Source organism: Panthera pardus, unplaced genomic scaffold (assembly GCF_024362965.1).
Source record: "Panthera pardus isolate Hobbes unplaced genomic scaffold, ASM2436296v1 HiC_scaffold_17, whole genome shotgun sequence".
Taxonomy (NCBI): domain Eukaryota; kingdom Metazoa; phylum Chordata; class Mammalia; order Carnivora; family Felidae; genus Panthera; species Panthera pardus.
This window is the reverse complement of record NW_026526732.1, coordinates 13417190-13438832: the sequence shown is the minus strand read 5'-3', so window position 1 is coordinate 13438832 and position 21643 is coordinate 13417190. Positions and strand designations below refer to the sequence as shown.

The 21643-nt window shown below is 39.2% G+C and overlaps 1 protein-coding gene across 1 annotated transcript in view; it reads left to right on the top strand.

Annotated features, from left to right (window-relative positions):
- Window positions 1–21643, top strand: part of OPRM1 (opioid receptor mu 1) — a 70280-nt gene that overhangs the window by 31132 nt on the left and 17505 nt on the right. Inside the window, exons 2-3 of the mRNA XM_019412635.2 lie at window positions 14068–14420; window positions 15155–15675. Of these exons, the coding sequence (XP_019268180.1) occupies window positions 14068–14420; window positions 15155–15675 (874 nt within the window). The remainder of the gene's footprint in view (window positions 1–14067; window positions 14421–15154; window positions 15676–21643) is intronic.

The following is a 21643-nucleotide window of genomic DNA, read 5'->3' as shown; positions in this document are numbered from 1 at the left end:
CTGACTCTTGATTTTAGCTCAGGTCATGATCCCAGGGTCATGGGATTGAGCCCCAATTCAGGCTTCACACTGAATATGGAGTCTTCTGAGGATTCTCTCTCTCTCCCTCTGCCCCTCTCCCCCACTTGCTCTCGGTCTCTCTCTCAAATAAAAAAATAAATAAATTTAATAAAATGGGGACAATAACCATAGTTGTTTCACCTATCAGTAGGATTTTTGTGAGCATCAGTTTACACAAATGTATGCAGAAACCTTATTGCACTTTATAATATAAAGTATTTATTATATAGATAGCTTGTATTGCATGGTGTGTGTTATAGCAGTGCCACGTAATAGTGAAGAATAGAAACTGTAACAGATATGGATTTACATCCTGCTTCTGTCACTGTCATTCTTCAGTGGGTTATTTAATCTCCATGAAGCTCTTTTCAATGATCTACCAAAGAAAATGGATATGCCATCCATAAGCCTGTTACAAAGATTGAGTTAGAAAATCCAAGTAAACTGCTCCTGGTAGTGCCCCCTCATCTGCAGTTGCACTTTACAGAGTTTTGGTTACCAGTCCCTTAACTGAAAACGACCCTTCTTGTGAAAATAACATCAGAAGGTCAATAGGCTAATGCTACATCGCAATGTCTACCATCATTCATCTCACATCGCCTTATCACAGGGGCATTTTATCATCTCATATCATCACAAGAAGGAGGGAGAGCATAGTACAATAGAAAATATTGATGTTTATGGAGACCACACTCACATAACTTTTATTAAAGTATATTGTTAGAATTGCTCTATTTTATTATTAGTTACTGTTAATCTCTTATTGTGCCTAATTTAGAAACTAAACTTTATCATAGGCATGTATGTATAAGAAAAATCAGTATACACAGGGTTTGGTACCATCTATGGTTTCAGGCATCCTTGGGGACGTATCTCTTGAAGATAAGGGGGACTACTATGTAGCAATACCCAACATAAAAGATTCAATAAATATTGGCTAGGGTTAAAATAATTTAAAATAGCACCCATTACCATCATCATTTAATGTGTTCTCATAGTAATTTTTAGAGGTAATGTAATCACCTCTTTACAATTGTAAAAATTGAAATTCAACCACTTGGCCAAGATCACAAGACACAGTACTCAGACCTGTGTATCCTAATTCTAAACCATATCTTCCTACTAGGCTATGCAGGACTGTTTTACTCTTATCTTGATCACGAAGGTAAATTGGGAGGAAATTTAAAAAATCAAGGTAGTTTTGGTTATTCACTGCTCTGTGGGTTCATAACACTTTAACAGGACTGGCCTTGCTCCTCAAAGTAAACAGTTTCTATGACTTGAGAATTGCCAGGAATGTTCCTACCTTAAAAGGTAAGATTTTTGGTTACTTAATCTCCCAACACTTAACATTTTGATTAAGGAAATACTGGATTTTAAAATCTAAAATATCTCTAGAAGATATTGTAAAGGAACACTATAAATATAAAACATAGGGCTGTAATCGAACAAGAAGGTTTTTTTTGCTTCAATGACTCCTAGACCTAAGGAACACTACTTGAAGGAATGGAATGCATTATAGGTGAATGAGTTACCAAGGGCCTGGTGAGGATCCAGTCAATGGCTCAATGCATGGTCGTGGGCTCTGAAAGAAGGGAACAGCCCTGAAAAAAGGTGAACCCCCCAGTAGCATCTGCTACAGGCAGACAATGAGTGAATACATTTGCCACGATTCCAGTGGTGCAGGCAGCTGTTGTGGCTGCAATGCCCTCTAAGTGGCCTGTGCCCATCTGTGGACATCACTGGAAAATTCCTAATGCTCCTTCCAATTGCTGATTGCTGTTGGCCCGCTGGTGCTGGTACAATCTCCTGAGCCAAGTACGCTCTGCTATCAATGCTCACCAGCTGATAGCCACAGGGAATACACCTGGAGCCAAAGACAATTAAACTTATTAAGCTCGCTGCAATGAGAACACCACAGGAATTTTAGTGTCTGGTGATTTAGGATAGGCTTCAAGGAAGCAGAGGTCTATTTGCATAGGGTGCTATCTCAAAGCAAGAGTAATTTGATGCGTGAGCATCAGTGATTTTTTATCTAGGACACAGAATTCACAAAGTAGGGCTGGAGTCATCACTGAATAAGAGGCAGCCATCACTTAATGTTAACCAGGAGAGGGAAATGTTTAGCATTTTTATGGCTGTGGGTGATTTGGATTTTATCTCTGTTCAGGCGTAGTTATAGAGTGGATTGTTTTTGTCTTGTTGCATCACAGCCATGAAGAGTTCTCCTATGTTGATATTCTATAGAGCTATGTTCCACAAAAAAATACCACAGCCTGGCTGTCAGCAACTTGGCTAACTCCCTGAAAGCTCCCTGGGGCTTTTTCCCTCAGATTCCTCAGCCTCACTACCATTAGGCACCACCCCCTGCTCTCCTCTGGCAATGGGGGAAGGATGAAAATGGGGATCAATACAGCGTGGTAAGAGCACATAGGAGGAGAAGATATGATTTGTTTCTGTTGGGGATGATGAGAATCCCTTAAGAATACGAAATGAACAGGAATGTCATATTTAAAGAGATATATAGATGTGGGCATTTGGGTCAGGAGAATTCATCACGTTGCTTGGGCGAGCAGACAGTAGGGTAGACAAGGAGCATGGTCTCTGGACTCCAGAAGCTTACAGACCAAGAAACAACACAGCTAATTCTAGCATAATCACCACATGTGTTACACAGCACTAAGATTTCATGCACAAGCATGAGCAAGGTTGAAATGTACTCTCAAATTCATTAATAGCATGAGAATTCCCTTTATTGACTACTCAAATACTTGTTGAGAGTAAATATTATACAATGTTTCATTTCCAGATTTGAGAACAAGCACAGCATTCCACTCTCATCCCCCAAACTCTAGACCAACTTTCAGAAATTATTTTTTAACTAACATAATTTTGAGCAATAAATCAATGAATAGCCAGATATAAATCTGTGAAAATTAGAGAGGAGTTCTTGATAGGCCATGTGGATGTTTAAAGGGACCCATTAAATGCCATGCCTACTTTCCATGAGAATGTTTGAGCCAACCGAGAGAGAAGATGTCATGATTCCGTGAATGGAGAAAATACATCAGCATGATTAGGATAAGTACTTTGCTGGTAGGTACGCCTTAGATATGTAGTATTAACAGTTTCCTAATTCTAACCCCAGAATGAAATACACTAACCCACCTATTTGTAGTCCTGGACCACCAGTGACCTCCCTATAAGGAAATCAACCTCTTTAATATTTAGAATGTGAAGTAGCTGGATAGGACATGAACAAGAATGCCAACTTTAACTTCCCTTATGGTGTGTGTGTGTGTGTGTGTGTGTGTGTGCACGCACACACACATGCATGTTTTTCACAAAGGCCTCTTTTACTCTATTTCAGACACTATTAAAAATTGTCTCTGAAATTTCCTTTCAATAGTTTAAAAATGTTTTTTAGAATGTATTATTATTATTTTTTAATTATCATTATTTTTAGAGAGAGAGTGTGAGCCGGAGAGGGGCAGAGAAAGAGAGAGAGAATCCTAAGCAGGCTCCATGCTCAGCACAGAGCCTGATGTGGGGCTCGATCCCACACCTTAGTATCATGACCTGAGCTGAAATCAAGAGTTGAATGCTCAACCAACTGAGCCATCTGGGCACCCCAGAATGTATTTTTAAATTAAAGAAAATAATGATGCATCTTAATGTAAAAATAAATAATACAGGGAAGTACAAAGAAGAAAATAAAAAATAAATTGGAACCCAACTTCCTGGAGATAGCATTTTGGCCGATATCCTTCCAAACAGCTCATACATGAGAAGAGTAGCATTTATTAACACTGCTACATTCTTGTTATTGCACTAAGCAATTTATGAAATTTAAGAGAAATTGGCATCTTTCATCACCAGGATGAAATTATGTTCAGGGATTTCTTTGACAAAGATTAAGTGTATTTTTTTAAGTAACCAAATAAAATAAGCATTTTTGATTGCCTACTGTGGGCTGGAGGGAAGAGTACCAAGACTCAAACTCTGACTCTGAGGGACTTTTTGTTTGTTAAGGGGGAAGGAACACAGAGTAGTAAACAGACATGGGGTCATCCCAGTTCTGTCCCTCACTGGTTTTACAACCTTGCGTTAGCCTGCTTATCACTGAGCCTTAGTTTGCTCATCTGCAAAAAGGGAAAGATAAAGTGCCTGTTCCATCATGAAGGACAGCGTTTGAATTGGACTCACTGGTGATAATTCACTGTAGCTCGATTTTAGCCTCAGTTTCCCTAGTCACACCCTAGAGCTATTCTCCATCAAGAACTCTGAAATTTCCCCTTTAAGGACCCCCTACTCCTTTCAGACTAATAATACCTCCTCACTCTCTAGACCCTGAATCTGGTGCTCCCTCAAAACTGACCATCCCCATCCATCATTCTAACCACTTGTTTTGCAAACTACAAACCTCAAGTGAGCACCCAACACCGCCAACCAAATGTTTCTTTGCTGAATTTGCTCTCCTGCTCTCCTCCCTGGCAGATCCCCCACCTTCCTTGCTCCATCACCTTCATTCATTGATGCCCACACTTTTGCTTCGTTCACTCATTTAACAAATATTTATTGTGTGCTTACACGGTAGAATTGAAGGCAGTGAACATGGATTGTTTTTTTTCCAACAGCTTTGCTGAAACAAAAAACAGAAATGGACACCAGGAAATGAAAAATGAGGTCAAGAGAAGGATTTCACCAGAAAAAATATAAGCAAGCAAAAAAGGTCTTCAATGAGTCTGCAGACCTTTTCTGTATCTGTCCCCCTACTTTTAGTCTTGCTGCTAGTAATAATCAAGAAGAGACCATGTGTGCTATGAATCCCATCTCCTTTCAGTTTCTCAAGGACATTGCTGCCACCAGTGCCCTCTATTTCCTCTGATTCATCAGATACCCAGTGCTAGTGTTTCTATCAGCGCATACACGCTCACTGATATATACCAGATATATGATATATACCAGATCAAGGTTTTAAAAAAAAACCTTTCTTGGGGCACCTGGGTGGATCAGTCGGTTAAGCGTCTGACTTCAGCTCAGGTCATGATCTCACAGTTCATGAGTTTGAGCCCCACATCAGGCTCTGTGTTGACAGTCCAGAGCCTGGAACTTGCTTCAGATTCTGTGTCTCCCTCTCTTTCTGCCCCTTCCCTGCCCACACTCTCTCAATAATAAATAAATGTTTAAAACAAATTTTTTAAATAAAAATTAAAAAACCCTTTCTTGACTCACATTCCCTCTGTTCTGCATAACACAACATCTCAAAAGCATTCTATACCCTCCTTCCCCCTTGCTCCCCTTTGCTTTTTAACTCTTAACTAAATATCTCCCAACCCCACCACTCCACGTCACTGGTCAAGACTGTTAATAATGTGTATTTTGCTAAAGCCCATAAACATATCCCTGTCCTTATCTTACTTAATCTCTGCAGCATTCCATGACTTTGACCACTACAGACTTCATGACACTCTTTATTTTCTTGGTTTCCTTAACCCCAGCTCTGGGTTTCTTCTTTAAACTGTGGCTATTCAAGGGCACCTGGGTGGCTCAGTTGGTTAAGTGTCCAACTTCAGCTCAGGTCATGATCTCACAGTCCATGAGTTCGAGCCCCGTATCGGGCTCTGTGCTGACAGCTCAGAGCCTGGAGCCTGCTTCAGATTCTGTGTCTCCCTCTCTCTCTGCCCCTCCCCTGCTTTGTCTCTGTCTCAAAAATAAATGAAAACGTTAAAAAAAAAATTTAAACTGTGGCTATTCATTACCTGCCATCTTTATCAGGACTTTAACCTGGGCCCTTTTTTCTTCCCTATACGGACTTTCTTCTTAAGCTTTATATATTATATATTATATACCTTAGTAATTAAGTCTTATTGATCCTTCTTCCCAATCATCTCAATTCACCATTTGTTACATCTTTTTAAATGATGTTACTAATTATTTTGCTGTTGTTGACTGTGGTGATGGTGGTGGTAGTGGTGGTTAGGGGGTAAGAAAGAATAAATACTTTGGGGGATATATTGCATTTGAGAAGCCAATAGCAGGTGGAGATGTCCAAAAGAGAGCTGCAAAGGCAGTCATAGAACGTGAGAGAGAGGTTGTGGATCAGCTAGGATTATGAGAAAGTAAAGCAAAAGACATGAACTCAGCTCTTCTTTTAAAAATATGATTCTGCTACAACATTCAATATAATGAGAAAATGTCTCAAGATTTCCAAGAGGTTCCCAGCATGGCCATTTTTGAGAGGAAGATTAAGAAGCTTTGCATACCTACCATATTTTAGCTAGATAGTGAGTCAAATATTGCTGGGGCAAACTACTTTGCAATGTTATCAGCAATGCACTCCCAGAAACGTACATGACCCACATCACAGTACAGAAAGCACATTATAATTTTAGGTGGAGCCTAAAGAAATGGAGGGGAAAAAAAATCTCAAAATTTGTACATCTCTCTGTTTCAGGGTCTCTTATCATAAAACAAGGTGATCAGACAGCGTGGTTTTGAAAGCCCCTCTCAGTTCCTACTTACCATTACATGACCTTTTTGACCAAAGTTCTCTTTAATATGACAGTGATTTGACAAGGAAAAAAGAATATTCCCTCTTCATTTTTACTTTAAAACCTTCTGGTTCCCAAAAAACGTTTGGCTTATCTTACTACAATAAATAAAATAACCCAAGCCCTTCTTTCCATATTTAATTCCATTCAACAAGCATTTACTGGTCCCATTTTGTGCTGAGTTCTGTGCTAAATGGATAATTTTCTCTATTTTTATTTCTTTTATCTTTTCCATTGGTGTTATCTTTCGTATTTTACTTATATTGAGTGATTGTATGCGCATCAACACCAAAAGTGTAAAGGAAGCCTTATATTCATTCTTTCATTAAGTACAATAGGTAATAATTTCATAGGCAGACTATGCCTCCTAAAAATATATAATCTTTAGCATATGCTTGAGCTTCTTCAGAAAGCAATTTTCTAATATTGATGGTGGTAGAATTGTTTTACCATATTTTGAAGTTGTATCCTTTTTTTGTTCCTTCATTATTAAATAAATGCCTAGGGATATATTTATTATTTGAAGTTAGTGATAATGTACAACTCGATTATTTTTTGTGTACAAAACTGTCAGATTCTAAAATAGAAGAAATTTCTTTTTCTCTTAGAACTTCCAAATTTGAAATCTAAGATATTTCTAAGTTCTCAAAACCAGGTCTCTAAAATAAAAGTGAAACATTGTTTCTATGAACCAAAAGGCTTTAGCTCTGAGGTAGATATTCTCATGGTATATTTGAAGTCCGTTAGTCTATAGAGATGAGATTTTCTTGTAAACAAAAATATAAAGTTATAGACAAGAATATTTCAACCAGCAATGGTGGTTAAACACATCAGAAGATTTAGCATAGTAAAATTTTTCTATGATACATAAATATTATTTATCACAGAATATAGGTATTAAGTAGGCAAAATATATTTTTTTCATATAAGCTTTGGATGAAATAAATGTTATCCATGTCCTGAAGTAAAATTTTCAGGAATGAAATAAAGCAGTAAGTAAGCCCTTCCAAAAGGCATAATCCAAAAAAATGATTAACCAAAGTCTCTTAGCCAGAATGGAAGCCTCTCGTTTTTTTTTCCTCTAATCAGAGGCCATGTTCTCACTCCATCGTCCACCTCAGTTCCATTTCCGAAAGGAGAATTTGAAAAGCCTTACAAAATGCATACAATAAAATAAGAGAAATAAAGATGAAAATAGGCAAAGAGGAAACCGAAAGAGAATGAAGTGATGAGACCATCAGTAAAGTGATAAAATAGAAAGGTATGCGATTTTAATGTCATTAGGATTCTACGCAATTATTAATAGGAAATGCAGATTTTACTTTGATTTTTCCAAGCCACAAATGCAAAAAGAATATATAATCACTTATTCATTTCACATTTTCTATTTAAAAGATTCATCAACTCAATCTACTTCAAGAGAGCAAATTTTTCCCTCTCTGTGTGTGAAAGATATTTTTCTCATGAATTGTCATTAATGGGAGTTGGAGGAGGAATAAAGTAAGAATAAAAAGAGAGAACAAAAAACGAAGGGGGGTGTGGATAAAGAGAGAACAACACTCAGCCAAAAAGATTCTGATTGTCCTCACATTCTGGTGACAAGGAGACGGAAAGAGCCAATTAACCTCTGGAAGGAGGTGCCTCTGTGTTTATTTCCTGTAAGCCTCTCTCTGTCTTGTCTTGTGAGTCAGACTGGCAGGCAATACTCACGTTCTTGTCCACAGGACTCAGAGGTCTGAGGTTACTACTCTCTCCTTTTTCTAGTATAAGCTTATTGGAAATTTGGTCATTGACCACACAAAACCACTTTGAAATAAATATAAGTGAAATATTTTAAAACATTCTATAACAAAGTGAGGAAACCCCCTGTTCCCTCTTTCCCTAACCTAGTGGAGAATATAACAGAAAATAACAAATGAGTATACGGTTTCTTTCTATGTTAATACCTAATGAGAGTATTATCACTGGCTTTGGTTTTGGTTCTTGTTTTACATCTCTCTCTCTCTCTCTCTCTCTCTCTCTCTCTCTCTCTCTCTCTCCCTTCCTGCCTCTCTGTCTCTCTCACACACACATACACACACACACACACACGCTTGCCAGAAATATAAGAATGAAATGGACAATAAATGAGAATTTTAAGTAGGTAGTCATATGACCATTTTTGTTCATGTACGTAATAATTCATTTTCTCTATTAAAAGTGTGAATTTCTTTTTTTTTTAATTTTTTAATGTTTATTTTTGAGAGAGACACAGAGTGTGAGCAGGGGAGTGGCAGAGAGAGGGAGACACAGAATCCAAAGCAGGCTCCAGGCTCTGAGCTGTCAGCACAGAGCCCTATGCAGGGCTCAAATTCACAAACTGGAGAACATGACCTGAGCCGAAGTCAGAGGCTTAACCGACAGAGCCACCCAGGTGCCCCTAAAAGTGTTAATTTCTTTTTTTAAATTATTATTTATTCATTTTGAGAGACACAGACACAGCATGAGTAGGGGAGGGGCAGAGAGATAGGGAGAGAGAGAGAGAATCCCAGTAGGCTCCATGCTGCCAGCATGGCTCAAACCCACAAAGCGGTGAGACCACGACCTGAGCCAAAACCACAAGGCAGAGGCTTAACCGACTAAGCCACCCAGGTGCTCCAAAAGCATGAATTTCTTTATGTGAGGTAGACAGAAAAGTCATGGCAGATGCTAGAGAAGTATCTTTCCAAGCACAGTGCTAGAAAGGGCTCATTGAGTCTTTACTGGGTTAGAGATCTTTCTACTTCACTGGTATTAGCAAATGGGAAAAAGAGCAAGAAAAACTCCATTTGGTAAAAACATGAAAGAGCAGCAAATTAGCCCAAAAAGAGGTGAAGGCTCTGTTGTGAACCCCGAGAAAAGGTAGTAGAGCGATATGAAGGGTGACATGTTAGCTGACAAACTGGATTCTAAAATATGTTCTTCCTCTTTTCAAGCTTCCTTGGTCATTCTTTTTCTGGCTAGAGACAAGGCCATCATGATTCAAGAATTAACTCTAAATAAAAGAATAACAAAAGGTTTGCAAAGCCCATTGATTATATATAAGCAATTTATTCAGCGTGGCTTCATTTAACACCTGTTGGTCACAATCAATGGTGTTTTGGCAAGTAGTAATAGTTGCAAAAATGACATCAAGAATGGGTCTGAAGACGAATAAGTATTCTTTTATAACCACAAAGAAAGGAAGGGCATTGACAAACAAAAAGTGTGTACGAAATATGGGAGAATATTTGAGCTGCCAATGAAATGGGCTTCATAATGCCTCTTCCCCAACATAGCATCTAAATATGGGTCAAACATTGAAGGTCCTGAGAATACAGTTTCTTAAAAAAATAATAATTGCATGGTAATACATTTGGATTTTAATAAGCTACTCAATCACCTAGAACAGTTTTAAAGAAATACATACCAGGAAAGATTTAGTGGGATAATTCTAAAAAAAAAAAAAAAAAAAAAAAAGCTTGAGCCTCTGCCTAGAGAAAAAGCCCCAGTTCAGTGGGCAGAGTAAGGCTGGTCAAGGTCACAAAGGCCCTATAATCCAGGTGAGACACTCCAAGGACCTGCCATGTATCCCTCCAGTCGTTGCCCATTTTGTCACCAAACTCGTTTATGGCACGGTAAGAAGGAATAGGTACAAAGGATGGAAAGAGGCTTGCGTGTTAATATCCAGGAGCTCTACTCAGATCCACTCAGGTGAACCAAGCAGCAGAGATGGTCCTTCCTTCAGCTCACCTCTTTGGTAGTTTTGCAAACTCTGGTTTGTATACTCCTATAATTTGTGGGGTGACTCTGATTGTTCGTGTAACTTTTCTGGGGCAACATTCATACCACTGCATCAGAGCAGAACAGAATGATCAGCTCGTGTTTGCTGGACTGAAGGACCCCTTTTCTGATCAGACTGTCCCTTTAGAGTAAAGCCTTTAGAGATACATTGGAGGCAAACTGGAATTCTGAAACCTTTGGTCTTGTATAATTCTCTTACATATATTTAGGAAATTGCAAAACCCTCATTTATATTTGCTGTGATTCAAAGTGTGAGTAACTGGGGTAAGAACACTGGCTATCTTTAGAGGAAGACTCTGGATAAATTGAGAAAATTCAAACAGCATTGTTCCTGTAAAATGCCATTTGAAACAGCTTTTGTAGACATCCACTTTTTCTTTTGTGATGTAGGACCCTAACCTAATTTTGTTACACAAACATCTCTTTCTGGGGGAGGAACATCTTTTTAACTGAAATAAACACACATTAATAAGTACCTAGTGCTATGATGAGCCTGAAGGAAAGGTTAGAGGTATGTTGAGTCATAAAACTGACAGTAAAGAACCTGATTATTCAACATGACACACTCTTAAAGATAAGATGTGAAATGGAAGGTCGGCTGGGTGGGAAGTGACTAATGCAGCGGCGTGTGCCTTTGTATCGTGCACGTCTGGAATCAGTGATGGAGCTAGCAAGGGTTTTGTCTGCTTTGTGGGAGAAATTTCTTTTTATAAACGTCAAAAAATTTTTTTTAATTTTTTAAAATTTTTTATTTGAGAAGGACAGAGACAGCATGAGGGGGGAGGCGGGGGGAGAGTGAGAATCCCCAGCAGGCTCCACACCCTCAGCTCAGACCCCAACACGGGTCTCGAACCCATGTAACCATGAGATCATGACCTGAGCTGAAACCAAGAATTGGACGCTTAACCAACTGTGTCACTCAGGTGCCCCATATAAGTATCAAAAAATCTTTAAACCTCTTGAGCATCTAAGTGACTTATTCTGAAATCCTAAGTTGTAGTTTTGATTTTATTTGTTTGCTGTTGAAGTTTGGAGGAGCTTGTCTAAATTACCTTTTTTATGTTTGCCACATTTAGAGTCCTCACTAAAATCAAATTGGTTTACTTCTTCAAGTTAAATGGCTTTCTCTACCTTTTCCTTTTGAAATCTTTTAAAGGAATAAAACTTCTAAAGCAACTCAAAAGGCCCCAAGTCTGACTCTCCTGCATTAATGCAACATCTGCGATTATAACAGACAAGATGGAGAATCAGAATTTTAGAGCTCAAAGAAACAATTCAGTCCTGTTGACCATAAGAGGTTCATGAAATCCTCCATTACAACTACAGCTTCCTGGTGCTTATTGAAAACCAAAAAAAAACCTTTCCTGAACACTGAATTAAGGCCCTAAGAAATGAGTCCATAATACTCTAGCCTCCAACCAACAATTATCTTGGTCTGAGTTAGCTTCTTAATCATGTGACTGAAAAATGTACACAGGCTGAAGTTCAAAGAGAATGTATTGCACCAAGTAAACAAAAAGTACAAGGCTTCAGGTATAGGTTCCTGTCTTACTCTCCCAAATTCACATCCTCTGTGTTGGATCCACTTTCAAGTAGGTTCTTCCAACAACTACACACCCTACATTCTCTCAGGTTTAATTATTTTAAAATATTGTATTATTTCTCCAGAAGTCCCCGCAAAATCTTATTGGCTCTGGCTGAAACATGAGACTATATCTGAACATTCACCATGGCCCCGATCACTTTACATCGTGGTGCCCTGAACTAGTAATAGAGCAAATTGCAAAGCACACAGACTAAGAGTGGAAAAGGAGTGGTTTCCCCGAGTGAAACTGAGGTACCGTTCCTAAGGTTAAGGTAAATAGATGTGGAATGTCAAATACATCTGGCAATTTGACAATACATTTGCAGGATATCCTTCTACCATCAGATATAATTTATTAGTGCTGTCAATATAGCTACTTATCTCTTCTAATTTCTGTGACCTTGAAGACATATAAAACTCCTAGAGTACTTACAAAGGGAAAGAAAAACCTATGTCCATGCAAAGTCCTAATGTTCATAACAGCTAATTCTCAGTATCCAAAAACGAGATGCAACTCATTTCCCACTAATAGATGAATGATAAACAAGTTTGGCATAGCCATACTATAATATCCACGTCCATACTCAATACTAATAATAATAACCATACTCAGTAATAAAAAAAGAATGCATTATTGATCCATGCAACAAAATGTGGATGCATCTCAAAATAATAGTGCAGAGCAGAAGAAGCTAAACAAAAAAAGGGTACCTACTGAATGATTCTATTTACATAAAATTCTAGAAAATGAAAACTAATCTAGAATAACGGAAAGCAGATCAAGATCAATGATTGCCTAGGGCTGGGGTTCAAGGGAAGAAACTAAGATGGAAAGATTAAGAGCTGCACAAGGAAACTTCTGAGGGTGATAGGTTTATTATCTTGATCAAGAGTTGGCATTTTTTGCTGTAAAAGGCAAGATAGTAAGTATTTTAGACTTTGCAGGCCATATGGTCTCTGTCACAACTACTCAACTCTGCCATTGCATTATCAAACCAGCTATAGATAACAAGTAATTAAATGAATGGGAGTGTGTTCCAGCAAAACAGGCAGCAGCCAGACCCAGTCTGTAGGCTGTAGTTCACCAATTCCTGATCTTGATTAAGATGACTGTTTCACAAGTGTGTACATATGTCAAAACTTATCAAATTGTACACTTTAATTATATGCTATTTATTGTATGTCAATGATGCCTCAATAAAGCTATTAAAAAATAAAAACAGCTTTACCTTTCTCATCATGGATTGGATAAAATCCTACCTCCCCACCATGGCACAAAAATCCCTCCATGAACTGGCCTCTATATGCCCAACCTATCAAATGTATTGCCATTCATTCTCTGGTAGGATTTTATCCTTTGGCAGTGCTAAAACTCACATGTCATGCCTTTGTTTAGGTGTTCTACCTATCTAGAATGACCTACTCTTACCAACAGTAAGATTATACTTGCACATTTACAATTCCAGGATGTCTTCCTTCTTCCCTTACCTTAGCCCTTCTATTCCCTTTGTTTCTTTTTTGTGCCACCATAATGGTCTTATGTGTGTGTGTGTGTGTGTGTGTGTGTGTGTATGGACATATGGACATACATACGTATAAACACACTTGCACTAATACACTGACATATATACATACACATTCCTGCATGATTAAATTTTTCCATAATTTTAACTATATATACTGAAATTTTTCTCATAGAGTTAAAATGAATTATTATTCATTTTATATCCATTTCATGAGTATCAATATACTTGGATACGTGACTGAGACCTCCCTGTGTCTATTACATCTATCACAGTGCCTGGCACACGTGAAAAAAAAAGCTAATAAATCAGCATGCAGCTATTATAACCATTTTACAGATTAGAAAACTGATAGGCAAAGAAACTATGTATTTGGCTCATAGGCACATAGTTATAAATGGTATTAGCATTAGAAAGAGAGCTCGCCTATCTCATCTCAAATGCTTTCCACTAATCCTTGTGATGTATTTTATTACTGGAAGCTCATCTGTATTTCATGTTGATCGTTTTCTGACTCTGCCACTGTTCCTCCTTCATCTCCTAGATACACCAAAATGAAGACTGCCACCAACATCTATATTTTCAACCTTGCTCTAGCAGATGCCTTAGCAACCAGCACCCTGCCCTTCCAGAGTGTCAATTACCTAATGGGCACATGGCCGTTTGGAACCATCCTCTGCAAGATTGTGATCTCCATCGATTACTATAATATGTTCACAAGCATCTTTACCCTCTGCACCATGAGCGTCGATCGCTACATCGCAGTCTGCCATCCCGTCAAGGCCCTGGACTTCCGTACGCCCCGCAACGCCAAAATTGTCAATGTGTGCAACTGGATCCTCTCTTCAGCCATTGGTTTGCCTGTGATGTTCATGGCAACAACGAAGTACAGGCATGGTAAGTTGCAGGCCTGCGGGATGAAGGCTTTATAGACAGACATGCTGGTGAAGTCCTGCGTCCAGGAGGGAGTGGCCTAACATCTTAGGCAAATTGTCATTTTAATGATTTTTTTCTAGCAGAATGCCTTTAAAGGTTTTGTAAAAGGAAGTTCTCCCTAAATTGTAAGCCCACTAAGCAGTTTAAAGAGAATATAACCTACTGCTTCCTGATTTCTCTACGTTTACTTCATCAAAATGATGGGAAAACAAGAAGATAGCTCTACCAAGAGTAATTAGAACTTAAACCCCACCCCCAAAAAAAACACTAAGTGGAAGCTTGTTTTAAAACTTTGAGTGGCTGTCTCCATGACAAATTTATCTTTCTAAAATGATGAATCAACCACCCGTCAAAAGGTGGAATGAAAATATCCATTAGCTGGAAACTCCTATAGACTTTGGACAGTGATTATATTTTTATGGCAACGTAGACCCATAGAGGATCTAGCTCACAGTGAAAGGTCTGCAACTGTTGACTGAATTAAAGCAATCAAAATGGACAAAAAATGAGATATGTAGTGGGAAAAAAAAAAACTAAAAATAAACACTCCCTAAAAATCAACAGAGAGCGGAGTTTCTCCCTCAATTGCTTTAAATCTTCCCTTATTGGCTTCTCTTCATGGCTTTAAGTTAGCTCTGGTCAAGGCTGCAATTAGACATTGCTGCTAATTCTCCCTTATAACCATTGTTTCCTAGGTTCCATAGACTGTACACTCACCTTCTCTCACCCAACCTGGTACTGGGAAAACCTGCTGAAAATCTGTGTTTTCATCTTTGCCTTCATCATGCCAGTCCTCATCATTACAGTATGTTATGGACTGATGATCTTACGCCTCAAGAGTGTCCGCATGCTCTCTGGCTCCAAAGAAAAGGACAGGAACCTGCGAAGGATCACCAGGATGGTGCTGGTGGTTGTGGCTGTGTTCATTGTCTGCTGGACTCCCATTCACATTTACGTCATCATTAAAGCCTTGATTACAATCCCAGAAACTACATTCCAGACCGTTTCCTGGCACTTCTGCATTGCTCTAGGTTACACAAACAGCTGCCTGAACCCAGTCCTGTACGCATTTCTGGATGAAAACTTCAAACGATGCTTCAGAGAGTTCTGTATCCCAACTTCCTCCACCATTGAGCAACAAAACTCCACTCGAATTCGTCAGAACACTAGAGACCACCCCTCCACGGCCAATACAGTGGATAGGACTAACCATCAGGTATGCAGCTTCTGGAATTGGGTATACCTACTGGAGGTGACATAAAAATTACAGAGTTTGTACCAATCCAGTTTTAATCCATTAGAAGTGGATTGGTAACTAAGGGATAGAGGTTCCTCCCGTGAGGAATGAGGGAGGAGAGGAGTAAATTATGGTCATTGAGACAGAGGGGTACTTCATGATATAAACAACTCTAGGTGCCGGTATGTATTTATTTAGATACAGAGATATGCCTACCAGAAATCCATAAAGCCACTAAAAATCACTATCCTCACAGCTGTTATTTCTATGCAAAATTTATGACGTTAGCACATGGTGGAAGTGATCCTGTTCTGAAATTCTTCTCATTTCCCCCGGTGTTCTATGTTTCATGCACATCACTCCAATATCTCTGTCACTTCTCAAAAGCCAGTCTTGCTCTGGCTCTGTGGTTAAATGGGAAGGGTTATCACTTGCTGACCGTGGTGATGAGTGTCAGATGTTCCCAGCAAATCAGGGTCACAGCAAAGGAGAAAAGAGAAGGAAAAAAAAAAAAAAAAAGGCCAGCCCTAACCTGTTCAGCCATTAGTTTGTCCATTTTTATACCTGAACTCTAGAGGACACAGCAATCATACTACTTAATTACTAGAACTAACTTAGTTTTATAACTGCCCTTATACCAGTCAGGGTTAATATGGTGAGGAGTGACTATTTTTTGGAAGATGTATTCCTAGGCACAGAGTACAGATGCGGGGCTGCACAGAAGAGTCAAGATTTATACACAATATTATAATCACATGAGAACCAAAAAAAAAAAGAAAAGAGAAAAATTTGTCTCTAACTTACTATGACCTTGATAAGCCACTGATGTGCAAAATTTGGAATCTGACCTGTAAGGTAATTCAAACATACCGCCTAACTATTAACATTAATTGAGATAAGTAAATTTTCAAATGATAGTGCCAGCATCCAAAAATCGCAGCCTCTGTAATTTTATAACACAGAACTCAAATTCTAACATTTTGTGAAGTAAATCCTTGAGTCAGAACCTTAAAACTTGTTAAGGTCTGGGGGCAGGACTGTCTGAACAGATGACTCCATAAAAATGACAAGGAAGTCGAACTGGCGAGGGAGAAGGGAGAGCTGTACAGCACAGAGCAGCGGCTTCCTCTCCGTTTTCTCTTCCCTGAGCCCCACTCTGTCTCCTCTTACCCCCGCTCCCCCCGCAACCCCGCCCCGCCCAGGCTCAGCCCTTCCAGTTCACCACAGACCCAAGGTAACGTGGTGCAGAGGGTCTGCGTTAGGGGGCGCTGATCCTCACATCGCTGATACTGAATAACGCCAAAAGGAGCAGGGGCCATTGGGCCCCCTAGACGGTATGATGGCAGCTCCTCTTCCAGCCAACGGGAAATTACTAACTTACTAAGTGTCACCTCCAATTTCATTTCAGAAATAAAAGCCAGAAAGAAATGTGTTTCTATTCTGCTTCCTTTCTCTATATTTTTTCCACATCAAGACCTCTACACCTGCTTCTTCTAGATCCATCTCAGGAGCTAGCAAAAGCTTGTGAGTAATTTAAAAAAGGGTAGGGATTTAAATAGATTTTCTCTGACCTGAGGATAATATGTTGTGGAAAGCAATTTAAAACCCTCAGTCCTAAACCCAGGTTAACATATTTTGCATTGGAACAAAGTACTTGCACGGGAGCACAGTGATGGAGCCCATTGTAAGTGCTGAGTCTTTCTCAGTCAGGGCCTGCCCTACCTTCTCTCCCTTGCAGGCACTCTGGGGTGTGGCTGTGGGTAGTGTGACCCAGGCCACTGATGAGGCCTCCAGTCCCATCTGATCCTCTCAGCCCTCTTCCCTCACCTGCTGTCCTGGAAACAGCTCAGCTCCTAGCCTGTCTGGTGAAGCACTTCTCCTGAGTTCACCATGATTGTCCTTTAGTTGCCCAGACCCTGCCCTTGACTTCCATCCATATCCAGCATTTCCACATTAGTGTGGTTCCTGCACAGCCAGAGAGAGGAGAAAGGAAGCTAATTGAGGAAGCTCTGTTCTAAGTAACTAAAAGGTTTGCTTTAAAAATACATCCAATTAGGGCTTATCTTCATCGCTGCCTCTATGAAGCAGCATCAGTGTCAGATAACAGCAGAAACACATTAGCCCTGGAATTGGCTGCTTTCCCAAAATGCCCAGCTGGGAGGGCTGGACAGAGAAGAGCGGCTGCCAGGAAAAGAGGAAAAGACACTCTGACATATTTGGAAATTAAGACAAATCAAAGATCTCTTTCACTAATCTCCACTGATGTGTCATCATTAGAATCAAGGCAGTTACGCGCAGACATCTGGAACAGTACATAAGCCTTTGGTGATAGTTTCAATAATATATCAAAATAATAAAACCATTTGAAGGAAAACCAGAGACTTTACGGTTATATCTATACTGCATAGTTGATTAGTCATACAAATTCAGAATCTGAAGGACAGGTTGGGGGGGGTTGGTTTGTTTGTTTGTCCTTTTCTGTTCTTAAACCATGAGCCACTATGTTGGGAAACAAAGCTAATTGGATTTGCATGAGCTTTTTTAACTGCTTGTCTGGAGTTGGTACTTGTAGATATATGTGTATTTTCTCCAAGAAATATACTATCTATGTCATGTTTCAAGCACATTAGTCAACTTCATATCCTGCAGATCAGAGATCCGATATCAAATCTTCCCAGGGTGTCTGTATTCTGACAACTGTACACTGAGACCATGTCCATACAGCGCAAAGCGAAGAGTTGCCAATTATCAAGGTAATTTGATAAACCATCTGAGAAAATTCTGTGCCCCAAATAAAGTTTGAATCATGGTTACATAGTCAAGGGCTGCTCAGTCAGCTTTTGCTACATAACAAATCATTCCGGAACACAGCACCCTTGAGCAACCATTTATTTAGTTTGCACTTCCATAGATCAGCGGTTGGACCTGGGCTGGGCTTCCAGACAGTTCTTCCGGTCTCAGCTGGGCTCACACTAGGGACAGCAGCAGGTGTCAGAAGTGCTGTCAGCTAGCTAGTCTGGGATGACCCCTGCAACAATTGCAGACTGTACATGGGTCCTCATCTTCCTTGCTGTTCTCAAGGTGATCACAGGTTCTAGGTTCAAGGGGTGGCCAAACAGACCTCACCTCTTGATGGTAGGAGCTGAAGTTACATTGCAAAGGGATGTGGATATAGGGAGGGAAATCATCGTGGCCCTTTTTGCCAACTATCTCTATCGTAGACACGTGCTGCATTGGGTAGGCATAGCTTCCTGAGAGCACAGAACACGTCTGCCTTCCTCCTTCTAGTTCCTCCAGCATCTACCTAAAACAGTGTCTGACACATTAAAAAGTACTCCAAAAATATCTGTGGAATGAATGATGATCAGAGGCCTCATGATATTTCAGGAGATACAGAGGGTAGTAAGGATGACCCCTTTCTTACACAACCGATTGACAACGTCAATGCTTATATAACACTCTGACGTTATTCCCAGCTCTCCCTTCAGTAACTGGAAGCTATTCACAGCAGCATTCTTCATTTTCTACTCTCTAGTCCTCTGACCAAAAGTTCTACTTTTCAAAAAAAAATCGTCACACTCGTACTTGTCTTCTAATTGTATTTCTAACAAGTGCTATTGATGAGGAAGCCAAGAACAGGATTTCGTGCCCTAAAGAGGACTTGGCCCTGGAGAAGCATAAAAAAATAAATAAACAAGGAAAGAAAAGATGTCTCATGTCCTTTTGTCCATTCCAGGGTTCAGCCTCCCACTCCAGCTGCAGGATTCCATGCCTGATTTATGTTCAGCTCGTTGTCTTTATAGCTTCTGGATTTTTATTAGGGAGAGTCAGGCATAGACATTCACTTTCCATCTGCTCTCAGTGCAATTTAATTTCTCTGTGCATGTCCCACCCTGCCATTGCTACTGGACTCCACCTTGCTTCAGAACACTTCCCCCATTTGCTCAGATCAATCCAGGTCACCTTGGACCTGAGATGCTGGCTTGCCTTCACTGCTTGGTTTCCACCCCGACTGCATTCTATAATGCATTTTCTGTTTTGACACCTAGACTACGTCCTTTACTATTTAACATTATACAGGAAAAGAAGCAACTCTATTAGACAAGCTGGACTGTTATTTAAGGAGCTTGTATTAACCACAGCTATAATAATAATGCTGTCTTACATTTGTATCACAGCAAACAAATTAAAAAGTGCTTTCGCGTGCACGATCATATTGGCTTCATATAACAACCCTGATGGGTAAATATAAAAAAAAATAAATGCTCAGGGAGGCTAAATGATTATCAGAGATCAAACCACCAGTAAGAGGCAGAACCCAGACAAATATCGGGGCCTCTAATATTAATCCAAAGCTTTCCTCTGCTTTCTTACACAACGCCACATTGTACTCAAATATTACGTGGTCTCACCCAGAGGCTCTCAAACCTTACTGTGAGTATAAGTTCTGAGGAACTTCTCTAAGAAATTCTGGTTCACTGCCTCAAGACCAAGGTGGGGTCCAAGAATCTGCCTTTAGAATACAACATGAAACTGAAAACTGATTTAAACTGTAACTTTATCCAAATACTACCAAGGTTACCGTTTTGTCTAACCCAGCTACCATTTCAGTCAATCTGATGGGTAAGAATTTTTTCACTAAATGCATCTTGCTAAAGCAAGATAACGTAGCTATAGTTGGACAAATCCTTAACTTTCTAATGTATCTATCAGTGAGTCTCATAGGACATAGTAATGTAACAGTGATAAAGCTAACATTACAGTACCTTCCGACAGCTTCTTCTCAGTAATATGACAAGTTGAGCCCTAAGCCCTCTGGTTACCATTTTTTAAGCATTTTCTTAACGTTTTAATCAAAGTAGCAAGTTAAGAAATTAGGAGATGTTTTGCATTTGTATTTACTACAAAGCTCTATTATCCCCAGGTAAACTAAAAGCAGAAGACTATTTTTTAAACCAACTGTGTCACTCTCAAATACCAGATCTTGATTTTTTTAATAAAACATCTGTGGAAAGATCATTGGAGAAGAAAAAGCATTTCAATTCCATCACAAAAGCCCCAAATGTGAATAGCTCACAAAACTACAGAGTTTGACCTCATTAATGCATATTTTGCTAAACCAAAATGGTTGTTCTTTCAATTCTAGGGTTTAAGAAGAAAACCATTCCAGTTACAAGTGTGTGTGTGTGTGTGTGTGTGTGTGTGTGTGTGCGCGCGTGTGTGTTCATGTGCATGATCTTGTCGTGCCTTGTTAAGCATCTGTAGTACTAGAGTCTATTTAGATTTAAAGTGAATATTATCTTTAATAAATAGCAGAAGAATTTCATATGCTTCTATAACTTGGCCATAATCTGGGAGGAGAAAATATTGTTTAATTGAAAATATGTTTATTCGCAGAAAATATTTGGCTCTAAGTCTATTAGAAATAAAACTTACTGACCAGTTTGTGTCCAGTATATCTCACTTAGTCATATGAGGTATGGATTATTATCTCTACAGTTGAGGAAACCAATGTCTACAGAATTAACTTGCCCAAAGTCATAGTTACAAAAGTAGTGACTGAGGAATGAGTCCAGCTGAATCTGATCTTTATCTATGTGTCCTACTTCTCCTCCAGTGTGGCTGACACTCTTCTCAATGGTGACTTTTAGAATTAAATTTTAGCATTTCCATACTAACAATTCAAACGCACAAAGGTCTTTATGTAGGCTTGTTTAGATGTATTCATAGGATATATGTGTGTCTGTGTATAAAGATAAACATCAAAATAGATTAATGAGTATCATGGGAAATTAGAAATTCAATGACGAGAATTTTGGTTATCATTATATGAGTTCAAATTATTTGAACTGAACTCTTGCCATCATTAAGTCCATGTTGATTCTCACCATATGATAGTATTTGCTTTTCCATAAGTTAAAATTTTTCATTCATGTCAGAGAGGTTC